This window comes from Nansenia antarctica (genome assembly GCF_963989245.1).
Source record: "Nansenia antarctica genome assembly, chromosome: 1".
In the NCBI taxonomy this organism is placed as follows: domain Eukaryota; kingdom Metazoa; phylum Chordata; class Actinopteri; order Argentiniformes; family Microstomatidae; genus Nansenia; species Nansenia antarctica.
Window position 1 is genome coordinate 9975196 of NC_137674.1, and position 21491 is coordinate 9996686.

At 41.6% G+C, this 21491-nt stretch overlaps 2 protein-coding genes across 2 annotated transcripts; one reads left to right on the top strand and one right to left on the bottom strand.

The window, feature by feature from the left end:
- Positions 1 to 482: 482 nt before the first annotated feature.
- On the bottom strand, positions 483 to 11767 carry gfral (GDNF family receptor alpha like; the record flags this gene model as incomplete). Its single annotated transcript, XM_080524352.1, has 5 exons — positions 483 to 744; positions 851 to 1175; positions 1980 to 2132; positions 10179 to 10365; positions 11744 to 11767. 5 exons carry the CDS (start codon positions 11765 to 11767, stop codon positions 483 to 485), a joined length of 951 nt encoding a protein of 316 aa, XP_080380478.1.
- A 192-nt stretch (positions 11768 to 11959) lies between these two features.
- On the top strand, positions 11960 to 13829 carry LOC308151577 (nuclear distribution protein nudE homolog 1-like; the record flags this gene model as incomplete). The annotated part of the gene is made up of 4 exons (XM_080524471.1): positions 11960 to 12036; positions 12310 to 12397; positions 12726 to 12862; positions 13554 to 13829. 4 exons carry the CDS (start codon positions 11960 to 11962, stop codon positions 13795 to 13797), a joined length of 546 nt encoding a protein of 181 aa, XP_080380597.1. The 3' UTR covers positions 13798 to 13829.
- Between the last annotated feature and the right edge of the window lie 7662 nt (positions 13830 to 21491).

Below are 21491 nucleotides of genomic sequence, written 5' to 3' on the forward strand. Positions count from 1 at the left end.
AGTATAGGATATCAAATTATGTAGTAATTGATGCACTAGTTGTTTACAGATCCTTGCTGTACTTACCCCAGTTTATGAAAAACAATCATGACAGCCAATAGTACTACCAAAACAAGTAGCACATAGGCAAACACATATAGTAGTTGATCTGAAAAGACAAATACACTGTCATTTGTAACATAAAGGCAGACATGAACGACAATGATTACTTTAACTTCATGCATTTTGTGACAAAACAGATAGTGTTCACAGTAATAACTTTTATAATAAACACTCATTACAATGCTAAAATTCAGCATAACTGATGAAAGATTACTTTAAACATACCACTTAACCATTGGTCTCCTGGTCCAGATTCACTCACTTGAGGTGGCTGATAAGGAACACTTACTTTCTTCAATGGTGACACTAAAATGGGCACAAAAAAAACTTAAAACTGTTTTGATGAATCCATGACCTATCATTTCCAATAGGAAAACATTTTACTCACTAAAGTATGATCGATTGTGAAGTGATTGATGAAGCATGTTGCATTGCATTAGATCTTTAGTGTGTACTCCTTCACATGTACAAGGATGCTGGAGTGATGAGCCCATGGTGGCTATCAATGCCTTTCTGCACTCAACATCTCGACCATGAATAAGAGCAGGGTCCATGAGACTGGTGCAATCGTTGGTAGGATAGTCTCTGCATGGTGTGTCTTCAGAATCCCAACATTTTGACAGGAGTGCTTTGAACCGATTTCTGTGAATTGAAAGAAAACAATGTTTTAATTGGAGGATAGAGTCAATAAACTACACACACAAGAACATACCTACTTCTGTAAAATGTCTCGATAAAAACAACAAACCTGCATGGCACATCCTCCAGGCAGTTGTCAAGCAGCTCCAGACACGTCCTGGTCTCCTCCAAATGTCCTCCACACGTTCCACTGTGCAGACCCTCCTTCATATGCAGACAGTCCTCATCTCCATGGTCACACTCACACATGACGAGCATCTCTGCAACATTATACGGCAGACCATCGTAGAACTTCTGAGTAGCCCGCCGACAGTGGCTGCTGTCGCACTGCTGTGAAGAACATGCCTGCACGAGAGAGACCAGCTGCCTGTTGCAGACTTCATCATGGATGCAGATTGTCATTTGTTGCAAGCAGGATCCATCGGTGTCATGTACTGAAAAATAAATCACTCATCATCAGTATGGTCACCGTTTGGTGAATGCAGTGTGTGTCGAAATGGGGGTAGTGAGGTCATCACCATGATCTATGAGACTGCTTTCTTGCCAATCCACCACCGACCCCTTCTTCGGTTGTACTATACAGGAAGGGGGGATGGTTGAAAAACACATACATTGCACAAAGAAAGCACACATTAATGATGAATTATGAAGATAACATAGGTAATGAAGTTCTAAAACATGCAAAACTTAAATGCATTTGCTTTTGGGATCGAAGGATTTTACCGAAAACAAATCTAACATCTAATCATAATAAATTATTATTTCACTATTACTGGAGATGCTCCAGTTACCTCTGATTCAGAGGTTGTTTGTGATATTAGATATCCATATATCTCACAATCAGGGCACATGATGCTCTGTCGAATCAGACAGACAGCTGTCCTGAGAACTTGGAGAGTTGTATTGGTCTTTCCCTATCTGGCATCGTCCTTCAATGTCTTATTATGCCAGTACATACATAACAAACTAACAACTATTTGTGGCCACCAGCCAATTCCACACTGAGTTCCTAGAACTCTAGAAGTGGCAGGGCTGCTGAGAATTAGACCATCTTCTACAGGGAATTTTGAGAGTTATTGTGAAGCAAATGTATTTATGACCTAATGAAGATGGGCTGGAGGGTGCTAGAAGTACACAGTTCATGTTCACTCTGTACAGCAAAATAAAAAATAAATGAAAAATGTAGGTATAAAGTAATACTAAGTATACTGTACAAACATGAGAGAATAATGATGTACCTGGCTCAGGGTGACATTTTGAGACAAGCAGTTGTATGGATGTGCAGGGGTCCTCCCATGCACACATACAGCCTCTCAGGGCAGGATATTGGTCCAGTATGAAGTGGGTGGTCATGTTACACACCTTTGAACCTTTTATTTGGCAGCTTCCATCTGGGTACCAAACACAAAAGAGAGAGGTTGAAAAACAGGACTTTCAAACGCGAGTGAATACAAGCACATTTGTATTGATACCTACTCTGTGCAGCAGGTGTTTAGTCTACTCCGACAGCGGCTTCCAGGATAGGCTACCACCATGTGTACCATTTGTAAAGGCTTTGATGTGTGATTTGTATATCAAATATTCAGACCTGCTTGTTTAATTTCTTTCAAAATGATAAATATTACTTACAAGTGACCAACACATGAGATATGGTTTATACGGTACATAAATCATCAAACTATTTCAGGTAACACAGCTCATACTTGATAGTCAATAGACAGATATCTGGAAATGTAAAATACATTCTTAAAACACTTTACTGCAGGCTGCAAAATTACAATCGTTTAACTCAATGCCCTTGCCATGACCCCTCAGTTGTTTCTGTCCTCTAGGACATAGAGAATGTGGGAAATGCATTTTCCACCTACGACTAGGCTCAAGGCTATTATTACACAAGGGGGACATTGGGCATTACGTCCAATTCAATTCCTGTCCTCAGGCTTTTGATAGGATTTCATCAATGTATAGACTTTAATCGTGTGTATGTCTCAGGAATAAAAATAAATAGATTAAAGCAAAAAATTGCATACGGTCTTTTTTACCTGTAGGCTTGCATATGTCACCAAGAAATGTCTGTTCACTTCTGCAGAAATCTGACAGGCAGATCTCCATAGCAGCAAAACAGTCTGAAGATCTTGATGGAATCTTGATACTACATATCTGGTAAATAACAACTCCTAAAAGATAAAAAAAAAAAAAAAATATATATATATATATATATATAGGCCTACTGTTAATAGTCTTTCACAATGCTACAAGTTCAAAGGCTTCTGTTTTGATTTGACAACTCGTGAGCTTAGAATTATAAGGTTCTATCTCCGTTTAGGGTAGCCTAGTTCAGAGATATTGAGCATCAAAGTTGTTACATTCCATTATGTTTTGTGAGATGGAACCTTTGTATTTTATGAATTACTAACTTAAAAATGTCAACATTTAAAAAAAAAAAACACCACACAGGCATTAATAAACACCTAATGGATCAGATTATGTAAAAAAACTCAATTTTGACCAAAAATGGAGATAGAACCTTATAATTCTAACGTCACGAACTGCTTCTTCAGAATGGTGATGCTTATTTGAATCCAAATGGCTTGTTTCATGGGGGAGGCTATTTGTGTTCTCTTGATCTGTGTTTTGGCAGAACAAATACTTTCTAAGGGAAAGGAACAAACAAAGTAGTATGTAATCAACTTTAACACAACTTTAACTTGAACATGATGTCTATTGAGCATTTAACCCATTTTATTCTCTTACCTTCCTGACCACTTTTGCGACTTTTCATCGTGCAGCTATAGTACAATACAGTATATTACGGTCAAGTCGCCTGATACAACAGGAGCCTATTGGGATTTCAGTTCAACGCTAGTCGTGAGCTTAGAATGATAAGGTTCTATCTCCGTTTAGAATGAGAAGGTTCTATCTCCGTTTAGAATGAGAAGGTTCTATCTCCGTTTAGGGCAGTTCAGAGATATTGAGCGTCAAAGTTTTTACATTCCATTATGTTTTGTGAGATGGAACCTTTGTATTTTATGAATTACTAACTCAAAAATGTCAACATTTTAAAAATAACCACCTAATGGATCAGATTATGTAAAAAACTAAATTTTGACAAAAATGGAGATAGAACCTTATAATTCTAACGTCACGTAGTGTTAAGTAGGTAGCGCATCTTCACGTTGAAACTTTAGATCAACAATCAACATTGTTCACTGAGCTGGAAAATGTTAAGAATATCACAAATCACCACAAAAGCATCGCAAATCGTTTGTCCTCACCTATTAACAACGCGGTTTTCACAACTGTAAATCTCTGCATGACAACTAGAATGATCCGTTCCATCTCGTTTAACACCTCAAGTGGACCGTTCCGGGTTTAGGAGCTGCGATGACCCGTTTACCGTTTACCGATGTCTCATCATCCGCTATGACGCGTCTGTTGTCAGGTAGGCTGCACTTACCTTTGAGGTCAGGGTGAACACCATAGAGCAGGGGTCTTCAACCTTTTTCAACCCAAGGACCCCTTGGACGAGAGACAAACAGAACAGGGACCCCCACATGTAATATATATTTTTAAATGTCTCACATTTTAAAGCCTATAATAACTTTTATATTTACTTCATTCACCTTTTCTTTCACCGTATTAACCTATTTATATACTGGGTTATTAGCCTATGTGTTTATGATTGATAAAACGTTCATGCATTATTATGATTGGTTATTATTATTATTATTATTATTGTTGTTGTTGTTGTTGTTGTTGATGAGGCTTATATTTTCTATTATTATTACTTTTTTTTCAACAATGAAACTTTTAGCTTCAGGAAGCCAGGTATGCCTACCTCAGTGAGATGACTGGCCCTGGTTGGTGGTACACAGCTTGTCTATTCTGGGGGAGATGGAGGTTGTCAGGCAGAGCATCATGTCATCCTCAGACAGCAGTCTGGAACGGTATTTGCTCTTCAGGTAGGTGAGGGAGGAGAATCCACTTTCACAAAGATAAGTTGTTGCAAAAGGCAAGAGGCTCATCCAGAACTGGGTGAGAGGCTGTGACTCGTACACATTATTGTGTGTACTGTCTGTGAGTCATACAGTATATATTCTATTCTGCAGTTTTTGGAGTGCCTGCCTGTGTATTCTAGTTGACAAGACATGGATGTTGTTTGTTTAAAAAATGTATATTGATCGCAGACAGGGCCGGCCTGTGGGTCTGTTGGGCCCCAGGCGAGATCTTGAAAATGCCCCCCCCCCTCGTAGTAACTAGTTTTTACAAATAATAATCGCCACGTTGCTCAACGTCCAAGAGAAACACTGTGACTGGTGAAATTGATTCACCGGTGAAATTGATTCACCAGACATCTTTCAATCATCTTAGCTGACACCTAATTTCACCAGTCACAGTGTTTCTCGGACATTGAGCAACGTGGCAATTATTATTTCGTTAGCCTCATAGCATAGCATTGCCTAAGTCATGCTTTACTTGGTCACCTGGTCACTGGGCCATCTTTGTAGGTAGTGTCAAGAATGCCAATGTCAAAGAGATGACTTGGGCAGATAGTGATTTTGGAATGTAACAAGCATTCTGATAGGCTGATGGCATAGGCAATAATGCACAGTGAATCAGCAGTGTTAGGAGAGTAGAGTTAGGCAGATATCTCAATTTGGCCTGTAGTGGCTTCAAACAATTTAGTAACCACCGTCCAGGCAAGACAGGGGTTTTGACGCACATCCAAATATTCAAACCAACAAAATCGTATATCCAGTCCAGGTAGAATTGCAACAAAAATATGGATGTATTCTCCTTTAAATATAAACATAAAATTCACACTTTCAATGGCATCTTTAGAAAATAGAAAAATAACAAAATAAAAAATCCACAGAAGTTCACAGTATATATCTCAGTATATTTCTCAATATAAATCACAGTATACTTCTCAATATAAATAACAGTATATTTCTCAATATAAATCACAGTATATTTCTCAATATAAATAACAGTATATTTCTCAATATAAATAACAGTATATTTCTCCTGGGTCAGGGTCCTCTTGAGTAGAAGGACCTGGGTCAGGGTCCTCTTGAGTAGAAGGACCTTCAAGCAGACATATGAGATAATATATAATAACCAGAAAACCTTTACCTTAAACGGACATACTGTATATCTGCAATGTCACACAAATAATTGTGCTCCTACATAACACAGTATAAAGTATGAAACATTACTCACCAGCAGCAGTAGGATCTACTGGAGGAGGTGGCTGGGTTGTCACATCAGCTGGAGGTGGGGGCCCACTCAGGAATTTCAACAAAGCTCCTACAGGAATACAGCCAAAGCATACCATTAATTAACTTAATAAAATAAGTGTAACGTTACATGATGTAGGCTATATTGAGAACATTTCAGAGGGATTTATTCTATTCAGATTCTTTTTTATTATATGTTGAATCGGTGGCGATGCTGCAATTTAAGCAAGCTAGTTCATAGTTACCATATTGACCCGAATATAAGACGACCCCCCCCCCTTTTTGAAGACTCATTTTTGGAAAAAGACTTTTTTGAAGACCAAATCTTTTTATAAAGAAAATCATTTTATTTGTATTCACATTGAATAAAACAATGTAGGTTATTTTTTATCATCTTGGGGTATGGGCGTACATTCGTTACGTTTTTCAGTCACGTATTCACACACCCTCCTGTCAATCTCCTGGAAGGGGAATCTTTTTGGTCTCACCATCTTCTAACATTACACTCTGTAATATCATATTTCTTGGCTGCTCGACAGTTGTTTGATGCCTCTGCTTCATTGATCACCATGGTCTTAAAAATTGGCATCGTAACTTGACTAACTTTAGAGCCACTTTGTCCGAGCTGGTCCTAGTGTGTCTCCATCCCTCAACTGGCTAAGCAGCAACATTAGCTAGCTAGCTAGTTAGTCAGCTAGAGTTAGCTACCATCCTCCTCCATGCAGCAGACATAAATATTAAATAATGAAATTCAAGGACAGGACATACATACATACCTCTACTTTTGGCTTGTTTTTCTTCATCTTCTCTTTTTCTTTTTCTTTTTTGGGCGCCAGAGTGATGATGTTTACCCGACATACTTGCACAGACAGGCTCTTGAGTGACGGAGTTGACCGTTGCCCACTCAGCCCCGCCCACTCACACCCCAGTGATCATTCAAAATACAAATAATAATAATAATAATAATAATAATAATAATAATAATAATAAACACAAGACTTGTTTGGCTCGATTGCAAGGTTTCACAATTCCCGACATTAGGACCATGTCACACATACAGTATATACTGTATATATATATATTTTATATATATATATATATATATATAATTTTTTACTATGAGTGCCCCCCCCCCCCCCCCCCCCCCCCCGCCTTTCGGGGCCCCAGGCCATGATCGCAGACTAAGATAACGGTCGAGGTTATGCTAGCTCGAGAGCTTCGTAGAGCTAGCATCTGTATTTAGCTACTGTGCGCAGGGTTGCCAGATTGGGCGGATTACCCTTGAATGGGCTACTTTTGATCACCGGATAAAAAGCATTTGGGCAGTTGGGCTGGATAAATAACATTTAGGCAATATCAAAATGTCATTACCTGAAAGTTACAAAATGCTTTAAGCTAAAACGCACACCCTAGTAGCTACATACAATGTGCATTTTTAAACGTTATTTTACAAACATCATTGGCAACAGACAAACAGTTTGGGGGCAGGAGATGGGCACCTGCCGAATAGTAATTGAACACTGTGCTCTAGCACATCCAAAACACGCAGAACAGTAACCTTGACACCGGTCACTGCAGTCGTTTTATCTAGATCAAACTAAATTAACTGACGAATTTAGATTTCTCCCTCACAACTACCCCCGAAAGGTACCTTCACTAACCGCAAACGACAAACTACGTTCGTGGCATCTTTCTGCACACGAGTTAACTTGAGTCTGCAATCGAAGCGGCAGGCGAGCGCTGATGGAAGAACCTGTGTTCACGCGAGCTGCAAGAACGTAGCAAGCAGTGTTGCCAGATTATTGGGCTACTTTTGGTCACACTGGACGGGTGGATTCGGCAGCTTTTAGACCGGTTGGGCTGGACATTGTCAATTCCGTCTGGCAACCGTGGTAGCAAAATATGTGCATACATTAAAGTGTCGCAGTTTGCAGGTTTGAAATGTTCACAGTTGTGTTTCAGTATTGCACTTGATTACAATCTAGTAGCTGCTATCAAATTGTCTAGATTGGGTTAGGTAATGACCAGTAATGTAAGCAGGGGCGGATTTAGGATCGTAGGAGATCCGGGGCTTAGCCCATAGGGAGAATATAATGTGCGCGCGGAGCGCGCCGAATTTTTTTGCCTTCAACCTTCAACTTACCACCACCTTAAAGCGGACAAAAGGCACTGGAGAACACATATACATTCACACCCTTTAATGAAGCAAACTAATTGTGGTGGTTCTGGGCACAGAGGGAGGTCAGCACACGTAGCTCCCCCTGTCAGTCACCATCATTTATATTTGTATAGAATTACATAATTGATGGGCTGAGGCTAGTTATGTTACAGTATGTATATCAGGGCAGACTCTGTGCTCACCACTTATATTGTATTTAGAGTCTTGTCCTGTGTTATATGACGATATATTACATGTATTGTTGGCCTGTGTATAGTACTGTGAAATCAAATCCCCCCTGGGACATTAAACAAACTTAGTTAGTTTACATCTTAGGATAGATTTGAGTCATGTTCTGTATACATACATACTACCATAAGGACATACTTAATGTGGTTACTCCATGTTTACTAGCTGTAACATTAACGTTACATCATTCTTTTTCACTTGTTACTCAGTCAACCAGAGTGCAGATATCAAAGACTATCAGCCTGTTATTCACTTTATTTGAATAAGTATTATAAGTATAATATTACTTTATTTGAATAAGTATTATCCTTTGTTTGATTTCTTACCATGTACCGTAACAGTACCTTGCTATGTTTCATTTTCATTATAACATAACGTTATGTTATGATAGCCAGCTAGCATTAGCAAACCGGAAAAGTAGTGTCAGTGAGTCAGTCACCTTTCTAATAAGATTCACAAACCTGAAACATCATCTATGTCATCACTGCTGGTGAAGTCATTGTTGTCAGCTGCTGATACGGCTGCTGCAACAGTTCTTGGCGCTTGTTTTGTTGAAAACAACTTTGGGATATCCATCCTTACAATTGTGCAAGTCAGGCACTGATTGAGATCACTTCTTCTTCAGGGCAGGGCAGGCTACGCAGTATGCAGGCTAATGTCGCGCAGCTGCTGCCTCTCTGTTGGACTCCGGTACTGCACGTTACTCACGAGAGTTTTTTTTTTTTTTTTTTTTTTTTTTTTTAAGTAAAACATTCGGGGCTTTTCAGAAAACATCCGGGGCTTGAGCCCCAGTAGCCACCCCCTAGCGCCGCCCCTGAATGTAAGCTATCTATCTAGCAAGTAATGTGATTGAATAATCAAATGTAATTGTGTTTATTTATTACAATGTAAACTCATAAAACATTAGCTACATATTTTACTTCAATCAATGTTTGTGAGCGTTATAACATTTTGGTAGGGTCTTGTGATATAGCATGTTTCAATATTTAAGTGGAGTGATTGTGCTGATTATGCTGCTAACATTTGCATTTTTGTATGAAGAAAGAATATCAAGGACTACCGTTGTCCAGTTTTTTAGTAACTCAAATTGTATTTTTCAGGAATGACTTGGAACTTTGGAACAAAGACTTGAAACACCAGGTTGGCTGGACCGTGTCCTATTGGATTTGGACTACCTGGAGTGTGTCTGCTCTCAGGAGCTGGTGGTCCTTAGTGCAGTGTCAGGCAGGCAGATATACAGTACATGAAGTATATGATGCACTTTTTCAAGTACATCAGATGGCCTGCACCCAAAATTTTGAAATGTTTATACTGATTACAGCATTATACACTGGTAGAAGTCTAGGGTTAACCACTCTGCAGTTTTGGCTCTTTAGAGATGAGGTTCAAGAAATAAAGTCTTGTCACACCACAATATGAATACGGACATTTATTGCTTGCAAGCAAGAGACATACAGAAACGGGACTCAGAATAAGTCCAAAGATGCCGTTTTTTTAGTGGGGAGAAAACATTTCTTTTCATTAACACACATTGACATGTGAATAGGATTAGGATTAAGAATAGGATATATTAGTACAGTTCAATTGTATTTAAATTCAACCATTGACAGTGGCTGGTGAAAGGGGGAACAAGTCGGCAACCAATCATCGTTATTTTGCAACATGGAAATAGATTTCAACGTTGTTGAAAATCACACTCGCCAGTCAAGCCAAAATACTGCAATGCAATGGATTGGGTGTGTAATCCCCACTGCTACCTAGTTAATTATAACACTACTTTACAAACACACATTTGGAATGTGTTGTGGTATGGTTGTAGAATTGGTTGTAGCTAGTGTAATGAGCCAGCAGCAAGCGGAGGATGCGGAAGCAAGTGAACGAAGTCGGATTCTCGGACTGCACCACCTCCACCTGCATCTCCTTCATGGGCAGCAGCTCCCAGCCCACCCAGGATTTCACCAGCTGCTTTAGTAGATCCTGAGGTATTGAAAATGGTTAAGAAATATTGAAACAATGAAAGTAAAAATGTAGACTGTTTCCAAAACCTATGCAAATACATAAATCTAATAGGACTGCAACAATTCATGAACATGAGTATGTACAATTGAAGGTCCTTCCAAAGTTACTACCAATGCTGCTTTAAAAACACTCACAACATTGGTGTCAATATCCTCAATAATAAGCTAATACACCTATAGGACTTAAATGAACACAATGGGGAGAGTATAAACATATACCTGTCTCCACAAACTGCCGCAGGTAACATGCAATTCTGCATATAATTGAAACAGGTATTTCTCTCATCCTCGTCTCCCCCCTCTGTAAGCCACAATGGTGAATAGAACAACCTAAAATAGAACAATATGGCAATGATCAGAAAACGTTGAACAACAGGTGACACTTAGAGGATGTGAATATAAACATGTACAGTATATAGTCAAATGAATGGGAGTTTGACTACACAATAGGCTAGGTGCACGATCTCACTACTTCCTGAAAGGCACCTGGCATGAACATATCCTGTCTCACTCTATTGGTTTAATTGATTAATCAGCTGTGCACTGTGTGTTCCAACGATTTACCGCACAGCTGATTAATCAATTAAACCAATAGAGTGAGACAGGATATGTTCATGCCAGGTGCCTTTCAGGAAGTAGTGAGATCGTGCACCTAGCCTATTACCTACCGTTGCATGTCTTGCTGCAGTGTTAGCTCTAACAGGCTGGCCAACCCCCAGGGCACCACTTGCCCCAGCTAGAGTGCCCATGGGCTGACGTACTGTGGGAGAACTGTGTAAACCACTGCTAGTTTGTGTGGTTTTGTGGGCAGCTTTGTCTGACGCAGCTGAGGAGATCTGTTTCAATATCAGTTTTCTACCTGAAAAAGATAAATGTAGCCACTTGCATTACCATAGATTGCAAGTTTTCAGAAATTGACATATCATTAGCTAACATAAGCATAAAAGTATTTTTTGAAAAAACGCTGGTAGGGTTAGTTAAACAACAGTAGCTCTACGCTAGCTAAGTTAGCGCAATCACAATCAAACCACTATTGCTATCAACAATCATAGCTAGCTTACATGAAGGTCATGAGCTTCCACATGTATTTCGATGAAAGAAAAAAAACAAGCGAGGCACAATACTGATATGGTTTAGCGAGTTACATTTAAAAGAAACAATTTATATAGCTAGCTAGAGCTACACTTACCTGAGGAGTGTGACTGAGCTTTCCGTCAAGCCTCGAATGTTCTGTGATTGGTCAATCACTGCAGTCAATCACTCAATGCCCACTCGAAAATGCTCTCTTGTGATTGGTCAATCAATCATTGCATGCCCGCCCTTCCCTGCGCTCTTACATCCAGCCACTGATGTGAGGACATCGCGCATAATGTAACTATGACGTATTAGAGTGTTCCACTATGAAACCACGGTGCGTCTTGTCATCGATCACAACTTGGAAGACCTTGGTAGATCTCACATGTAGATCTCACATGTCCCGTTGTTTATATAGACAACTACAAGATTGAGACCAGAAGAAGTCACATCAGATTTGTTTTAGGTGCTGTAAAGACATGGGAGAACCAAATAAAACAAGGTTCGCGTCCCTTCAGCGTTTCTGGAAAGAGCAGGAAGAAAAACACCAGCAGAGGTAACGAATTCCATCAGTGAGACAGTCTGGATTTTTGCCAAGCACATGGTTTGAAAGCACCTTCTTGTGATGAGGTAGCCCTGTCTGAGACCTATAAACTGTGACTTTGAGGACGTCCTCTTGGCTTAATGGGAGAGATGCTTGAGTCTTTCACGTGGGAGACCAGGGTTCAAATTCTGCCAGTAACACACAGATCAAAGAATCAACTTCATCTTAGCTATGTTGAACTGTAGGACATCTTTGACTGTTTTGTGTCTGTGTCTGTGTCTTCAGGGCTGAGGAGTCTCAGGAGGAGCTGCAGGAGTCTCAGCAGATAAGTCGAGACAACAACCGCCTGCGTATGGAACTGGAGACTATCAAGGTAGAACACACACACACACACACACACACACACACACACACACACACACACACACACACACACACACACACACACGACATCATGGCCATCACCAGAGGCCATATCAATAATAATATAATAATACCATATTTAATTGTCAATAATATAATACATCAATAATAATATTAAATCAATAATATAATAATAATACCATATTTAATTGCTAATAATATGTGAAATTAATAATAATACACATTTTCTAAATAATAATAATAATAATACAATATTTTTCTAAAATGACTATTATTATGAAAAAATAATCTGTTGTCTATTTGTTGTGATATTGCAGGAGAAGTTTGAGGTCCAGCATTCGGAAGCGTTCAGGCAGATCTCCACACTAGAGGTGGACCTGGCTGAGACCACGGCGGTCCGAGACCGCATCAGAGAGCTGGAGCAGTCCAACGATGACTTGGAAAGGGCAAAGAGGTCAGTCTGCTTTGACCGTCTCCTGACCTACATGAAGTTATTCAGTATTTTGTGAGCCTGTCTAAATAAGTAAAACAATTTAGGTTGTATGTTGAAGAGGGACTTCACACAAACTATTAGCAAACATTCTAGATGCTTTATCATATCTATAATATAATTCCCTCCAATGCCAGTCCACACCCATAGAGCACATGGATAGAATTCTAGCTACAATGGCTTAGATTATGCAGCTCAACGTGCTTTGACAGTTCAGCACAATCATGTCACAATAATTAATAGTTCAGCACAGCCATAATACAGTAATAAATAGAGCAACTTTAATAAAATAAAGAATAATATATATTTAAATAAAAATATGGAAAATGAGTAGGAATATAATAAGAAAAAAAGTATTAATAATTATATGCCAGTTAAAAAATACTGGTTAAAAAGATTTGTTTTCAGCTGTCATTTTAAAATGTCTACTGAGTCCACCTCTCTGATACCCTTTGGCAGGGAGTTCCACAATTTTGGCACGTAATGGACAACGGCGGCTTTCCCAATGTAGGCAGTAATGAGCTAGTTTGTTGTGTATGGTGACTAATGATGACAATGATTTTATGTTTGATGTAACTGGTGATGCTAAAGACCAATTAAACAGTTTCTAATGTAATCATGTCTGTCTTGTCTCTCCCTCCCTGCCGTCTCCCAGGGCGAACATCATGTCCCTGGAGGACTTTGAGGGGCGGATGAACCATGTGATCGAGAGGAACGCCTTCCTGGAGGGCGAGCTGGACGAGAAGGAGAACCTGCTGGAGTCTGTGGACGAAGCCAGAGGTGAGCGCCGGGCCGAGAGCTCACCACAGGAGCGTCTAATGTTACAACAACAACTGTCTCTGTTTAGTTCTACACTCCAGCCAGCCTCTCTGTTAAAGGATGAGTCATCTGATGGTTGATTGACAATTGTCTGATTACCCTATTCGAGTACTTGAATGCACCCTTCCTTCCTTCCTTTCCTTCCATCCTTGAGGAAGTCACTGATCTAATGTGATTGGATTGGTCAAAGCAACATTTTCATTGCTTGTTTACCACCAATCAAGTCATGTCAGATCAGTGATTTATACATGGAAGGAAAGAAGGAAAGAAAGACAGACGGTTAACCGAGGTCCCGACTCCCGAATACCGTTAAAGATCCCATGATCCCACTTATCGCAAGAGTAGGCGTTAACATGTCACCCCCTGCTACCAGTTGGCTTATTCATCCCCACCCCTCCCCCCTGCAACAGTTCCCCAGATTCTCGCTGCAAATGAGAATGTGTTCTCTCAGGCAACTTGCCTGGTCAAATAAGGGTGAAAGAAGAAGAAGGTCTCATACAACACTCGTCCAGGCCACGCTCGGTCTCTGACGGAAGGCTAGGAAGTTGCCGTAGCTTGACTAGTATTGAACGTCTTTTCCCCTTTTTCCTCCCCCTCCAGAGCGACGTGCAGCTGATGAAGCCCGGAGACAAGGTGGGCGCCAGCGAGGCCACGCTCCTCAACATGCTGAACATCTCGCCCTTCTCCTTCGGCCTGCAAATCCAGCAGGTGTACGACAACGGCAGTGTCTACAGCCCCGAGGTCCTCGACATCACCGAGGCTGCGCTGCACGCGTGCTTCGTCGAGGTGAGGACACAAACACACACACACACACACGCAGCATATACACATCCATTATATTGAGATTATTGCTACTAGGAGATATATACCGTGTTAGATTCCTGACATCCTTCATACTGCTAGTTTGGATGAATGTTATCCATTATGGATGGCTGATATGCTGTGTCTGCTCTTCCTGTGTGTCGGGGCAGATCTGCGGCATGAGCTTGCCGTGCAACAGAAGACGGAGCGACACCTGTCCGGCAGCCTCAACAAGACGGAGACGGACCGGACCTGCAGAGATCTGAAGAGGAAGCTGAAGGAGTTGCATGAGAGATGCGTGCCGCTGCATGAGATGCATGAGGCTGAGCAGAGTGCATCGATGGCTGAGGCTAGAGACAGCATTAGCCAGACCCTGGTCGCCATTCAGGGTGACATGGTGGCACAGTCAGGGAAAATGGAGACCTCAGTGGAGCTACAGCAATGCCACAGTGCTGTAGGATCTCTGCTGGAGAATGTAGAGAGGGTGTGTAGTGAGGGTAGTCTCACATGTCAGCCTCCTGTGGGGGCCCTGGTCAACCAGGTCAACCAGGTGATGGCCCTCTCAATGGGATCCGACACCTCCACAGCCTCGGTCACACAGCCTCAGAGGGATGCTAGTGGGAAGAAGAAGAAAGGGAAATTCAGCAAATTCCTTTCAACGATGAAGCGCAAGCTCAAGGTAAAACAGAAAATATACAGTGAATTTATAAGAGGGCCACATTCCACATAATTTCACATTAAGGAAGTGTAATGTAAAGGTAAAGTCTTACCAGTTTATCATAAAACAGCAGACAAGCTATGCATTGTTGTTGTAGGAATAATGGGGTTTTAAGAGATATGTTCTGTCATTGATTCTTCTTCTGTAACAACTGATATAGTGCAAGAGGACCAACCAGGTTGGTGTCCAGCCTCCAGCCCCAGGACCGGAGGACATCAATGATGGTGTCCAGCCTCCAGCCCCAGGACAGGAGGGCATCGAGGTTGCCCACGACGATGGACACAGCAGATGTAAGTCAACATGTAGAACACATAGACCTAGGACATACTAACCAGACGCCTGATCCTGGATGTCCTATTATAAGGACGGTTATTCAGGAGGACTCAGTGCAGGAGCCAAATGGTACAGGCAACGCCCAACCCTATCTAGTTTCACCCCTCTATATAACGAAGAAGTTTGAACACACTGCACCAATCCTGAGATCTCTACACTGGCTACCAGTCTCTCATAGGGCTTTCACACCGGCAAAGAACCGTGCCGGTTCGCGTTCGCGTTCGGAAACCTCCGAACGTTGGCGCTGTCTGGCGAACGAGCCCGCGTTCATACCAGTGTATCGTTCGCCGGACAGCGCCAACGTTCGGAGGTTTCCGAATGCGAACGCGAACCGGCACGGTTCTTTGCCGGTGTGAAAGCCCTATCAGAGAATTGAATTCAAAGTACTCCTAATTGTATACAAATCACAAAATGGTCTTGGTAGACTAATCAGCTAATCATTCCAAGAGTGAAAACAAAACACGGTGCAGCAGCTTTTAGTCACTCTGCCGCATGCTCCTGGAATTCCCTGAAGAAATCAAACAGGCCCCTAAAAATATTTAAATCTAAGCTAAAAAAATGTTTTGCAACAGTAATGGTTAAACACTAACACTTCGATCTATGTCTTTTCATCCATTATCTATTATCTTATTAATTATCTTGTTAAATGTTTATCCATATATATCTATTCTTGTAATTTAAAACATATGTTACGGTACATGTGGGAATACGGTACATGTGGGAAAACTAGGGTTAGGGTTAGGTGCTAGGGTGCTAGGGTTAAGGTTAGGATTAGGGTTAGGGGTAGGGTTAGGGTTAGGGTTAGAATTAGGGTTTGACATGCCAGCATGTACCAAGTCACCCTAGCACCTAACCCTAACCCTAGTTTTCCCACATGTACCGTATTCCCACATGTACCGTAACACATATATATATATTTTCTTACTATCCTCCTCTTGGTATTGTTCAATGCTGTATGTAAAGCACTTTGAATTGCCTCTATTGTATGAAATGTGCTACAAATAAACTCACCTCGCCTTGCCTATGTGACACCAGATATGAGGGTATCACATGTCTTGCCAAACTTTGGCAAGGAGGATTATGGCCTCTTGGTGCGAGGGATCTGCACCAAACTGCTGGTGAATATATTTCCCGCCATATCTGGGAGAGACCTGAGTGAGAAGAGCATGGGCATCACAGAGTCGGTCCTCTCAGACTTCTGCGCAGCGTCACGCATCCCACGGACTCAGGAATACCCTCGGGGTCTGGACATCTACAAGATCTACATGGATGTTCACAAGGAGCTTGTGCAACAGTTCGGTGGTGAGGAAGGCCTCAAGATGGTGGCTGAGTCCAAATATCCAGCAATTGTCAATGTTTTGGAGACGTCATTGACGACGGAGCTTCTTGGTGCGTGTGGTGCAGCACAGGCAGCCAAGAAAGGAAAGAAGGGAAAACTATTCTCTCGCTGGAAGGTATATTACACATACTGAATCTATATCTTTCAAAATGTTAATTGATAACACTGCCTTGTCTTTAACTAATTGATACAGAATTACACATTTATATTCATATGTGTAGTATTTTAGTTTGTATAATTGCATTGCTTTATTGGGATTGATAAGCTGCAACAGGTATGGCATTTCCATTTGCACCTTTTCTCAACATTCAGGGCTCCAAGAAAATAGACGGCAGTCCTCGGAAATCGATGAAGAGCAAACCTCAAAGCTCTTCCAGGCCTGTATCCTCTACAGCAGTGGTCTTCAACCGGGGGTCCGCGACCCCTAGGGGGTCCGCAGAGGTACTGCAGGAGGTCTGCCAATTTCTGTCATAATAATTGACAACTTTCACCAAAATAATCAGTGAGAATTAAAAAATATAACAAAAATGATATTGAGTAAGGTACAATAATTAATAGGCAATAATAAGCTACGTTTGACAAAAACAATTTACAAAATAAATGATGCCCATGATTCTAGAGTCTAACATAACGTCAGCTGGAAAAAAAACCACACCTGTCTAGCAAGCTAGGTGTTGGCTAAAACGCTGCAGTTCGGTCTTCATTGCGAAATTAACGTTAATTAATAACTAGCATAACGTTTCTAATTTAGTTACTAGTTTGATAATAACAAACCCGCCTCTTTGCTTCTCTATGCGCCACATTCCACATAATTTCACATTAAGGAAGTGTAATGTAAAGGTAAAGTCTTACCAGTTTATCATAAAACAGCAGACAAGCTATGCATTGTTGTTGTAGGAATAATGGGGTTTTAAGAGATATGTTCTGTCATTGATTCTTCTTCTGTAACAACTGATATAGTGCAAGAGGACCAACCAGGTTGGTGTCCAGCCTCCAGCCCCAGGACCGGAGGACATCAATGATGGTGTCCAGCCTCCAGCCCCAGGACAGGAGGGCATCGAGGTTGCCCACGACGATGGACACAGCAGAGGTAAGTCAACATGTAGAACACATAGACCTAGGACATACTAACCAAACGAATGAAGTATTCTATTCTGTAGCTATAGGCCTGGTGAAGCTCATATGAACTCTCTCTCCTCTCTCTAGCGGCCAGCCCAGTGACAGCTGAGACGACGCCTTGTGAGGAGAGCGGAGCTTCAAAGAAACAGAAGCGTTCCCTCTTCCAGAGGATCCTCACATCTGTGAGGAGACGGCCTCCGTCCCCCGAGACCCTGTAACCATCTTCACAACGATGGACACAGCAGAGGTAAGTCAACATGTAGAACACATAGACCAAGGACATACTAACTAAACTAATCAAGTATTCTATTCTGTATAGGGTTGGGTATCGTTTGGGTTTTATCCGGTACCGGTACCTAACCGATACTTTAAAAACGGTACCGGTACCGAAACGGTACTTAATTCGGTACTTTTGATTTTTTTAAATGACAATGACTGTATATATATATATATAATAATAACACAACATCAAACAACATCAACCAGCTTTTCACTTTTTTATTGCTGAGGCACAATATATATTAGTTAAATATACACTCAAATTAAAATAAATGAAAATAAAACTCCTGCTGACTGAGGCACAATATACATATATATAATATTACAGTTAAATATACACTCAAATAAAACTCCCACCTCAGCAATTCTTTTGCAAAAAGATCAGCATATTTGCCTTCTCTGGCAAAATACGACACCTCTCTTGACTTTTGTTTTGTTTTGACATAATTGTCTAATGGCACAGATTTATAAACATAAAGTAAACAAATATTGTTTTCACGTCACTTCACCTGAAACTGAACGACACAGCGCGGAGCGAATTCCCTGGTAAAACGTTTCTCTCCCCCCGCTGTCAACGGGAGTCGTCAACCAGGAAGCGGTGCTGAGAGAGCAAGACACGAATCCAGGCCCGTCACTATGGGCGGGCCTCAGGGGGCCAGGCCCCCCCACAGACGTGCTGGTGCCCCCCCAACTGGCAGCCAGATATTAAAAAAAATAAAAAATAAAAAATAATAAAATATTATTCATATTTTATGTTAAATGAAGACATTAAAATTGAGAAACAATAGTGTGTTTTTCATTTTGTTGGACGGGATTCTAGTGACAACCAATCATTTGAAAGTTGAAAGTTGAAAGTTGCACGTTACGCACGCTGCTGCTCTCGCCATTTCAGTTGTGTGAGGCGAGCACTGAGCAGTTGAGTGAAATCTGCGCTTTTTGATGGATAAAGCTTTTTGAATAAAGATGGATATAAGAAAGTGGATTACCGGTAAATCCTCGAAAGGTGCAGCTGCACCCAACCCCGATGGACATACGTAGCACCAGCATTAGCGACTGTGGGCAGCCTGACACTAGCACCCCGACGGCTACCAAACCCGGATTATCCATATATTGCATCGGGTGAATGCCCTGGGGCACCAGCCAATGGGGGGGCACCAAATTATTCGGACAATGAATAGACCTTTAAAATATTTGGGGCACATTTTTAAAATATAGGCTATATTTACTGGAAGACATCCACACAGATACAAAACTAACGGTTATATTTAGGCTATCATATAAATAATAAGATAAATAATTGCGAGTGCCCCACCCCCAGTCACAGACAAGTGCCCCCCCCCCCCCCCAATCACAGACAGGTGCGCGATGACGCAGTGACGCCAAACTATCAACTAAGAAATCAAAATGGACAGGCGACAACTGAGTGGATCCTGTCCAATTAAGCAATCCTGTCTTGTTCAGCGCATTGATGCATACAGGGCCCTGAATGGACTATTTGGCGTTTTGTTTGATTCCGACATGGACCGCGATTCTGTGCGTAAACGCGCTACTGCGCTCTCCTCCACATATCCAGATGACCTGGACAAAAACTTTGGAGATGAACTTATTCAGTTCAAGGATTTTGTGCGGGAGGAGACAACCCGTTCACCAGAGGAGATGCTTCAAATCCTGAGAATACATGGACTACAGACGACGTTCCAATGTGTGTTTGTCGCACTGAGGCTCTTCCTTACCGGTAAGGCTTACTTATGATTATTTGGGGCTAATATGACGCTGTGGCTGATTTGGGCCTGTGTGATGCACAGGGCTATAGCCTACGTCTGATACAGCATCACGAAGGTGAGCAGAGCGGCAAAGAGACAGGCGCTGTTTATTTCCATTTTTGGACTTGGTTGGTATTGAGCTTGTTTTATTGTAGTATACAGTATGTGCATTTTCCCCCTTTGTTATGGTTTTGCATGTAGTCTCAGGCCATTTATGATGGAAATAATTAGCCTATATTTAGAAAGTCGTGTTGCATTGGGATGTGAGTTGCATTCAGATTTGAGCATCAGTGTCAAGGCTATACTACGGCATTAGGCCCAACTGGGATGAGCCTGTACTGTAGTAATATGCTCTTGTAAATCTATGGTTTTTGTAACCATAGTAAATATCAAATTTTCACTTGCAAAGTAAAAAAATTAAATAAATAAAAAGTGTGTGTGTTGGGGGGGGGCACACATCAAGTCTGGTCACCCTAGGGCACCCTAGGGGGTTAATCCGGGCCTGACGGCTACCACTAGTGAGGTATGTCCTACTAGCCCAACTGTTAGGGCTAGGGCTACTACTAGCCTTGCTAGCCCCCCGATGAAAGTTTTGTTACTTTTCGAGCCACCAAACAGACTGCTACAAAGCGAGAACATGGACCTGTTCACTGCGGTTACTCTTGTGAACAGTGCATCTGAATGCATAAAATCACTGCGCACAGAGGATGAGTTTACTGCGCTCTGGGACCTCTGCTCTCCTCCAGCCTCAGCCACTGATGAGGCTGGTCCCAGCTGTCCAACTAAGAGAAGACGCACAATTAACAAGAGCTTTGGTGCATTTGTAGTTGAAGGAACGGTTGGACAGTCACAGAGGGACACTGGCGAAAAGACAGAGTTCCTGGGAGTGTTTTACAGTGTTATTGATGCTGTGCAAGGAGAGATGGATGCGCGTTTTGGAGAGCGCAGCTGCAAGCTCATTGGTGCGCTGGCTGCTTTAAACCCAGAGGCCGAGGATTTCATGGATCCATCGAAGGTCACTCCTCTCCTAAGATTAGCTCGAACTGAAGTGGTTGAATCTGAATATGCTGTGGCTCGTGGTGGGTTCCTGGTAAAGAAGATGGAGGACACCTCGTTTCCCCCCAAAGATGGACAATGGACAATAGCCAATATTCTCAGTATACATTCCACTCAGCACTCCAGGCCATGCCAACTGTCATCCAAGCTTATACACTCGCCCTAACTTTGGGAGCGTCTACCGCGACTTGTGAAAACTCTTTTTCAACACTTAAAAATGTTTTCTCTGAGCATCGGCGCAGCATGTTGCACAAGCGCAAGGCTCAACTGATTCAGCTTGCCTTCGAAAAGGACCTCACCCACAAGTTCAAGGATGAGTGGAAGGACTTACTGATGAGGAGATTCAGCACTGAAAAACGCCGCCTC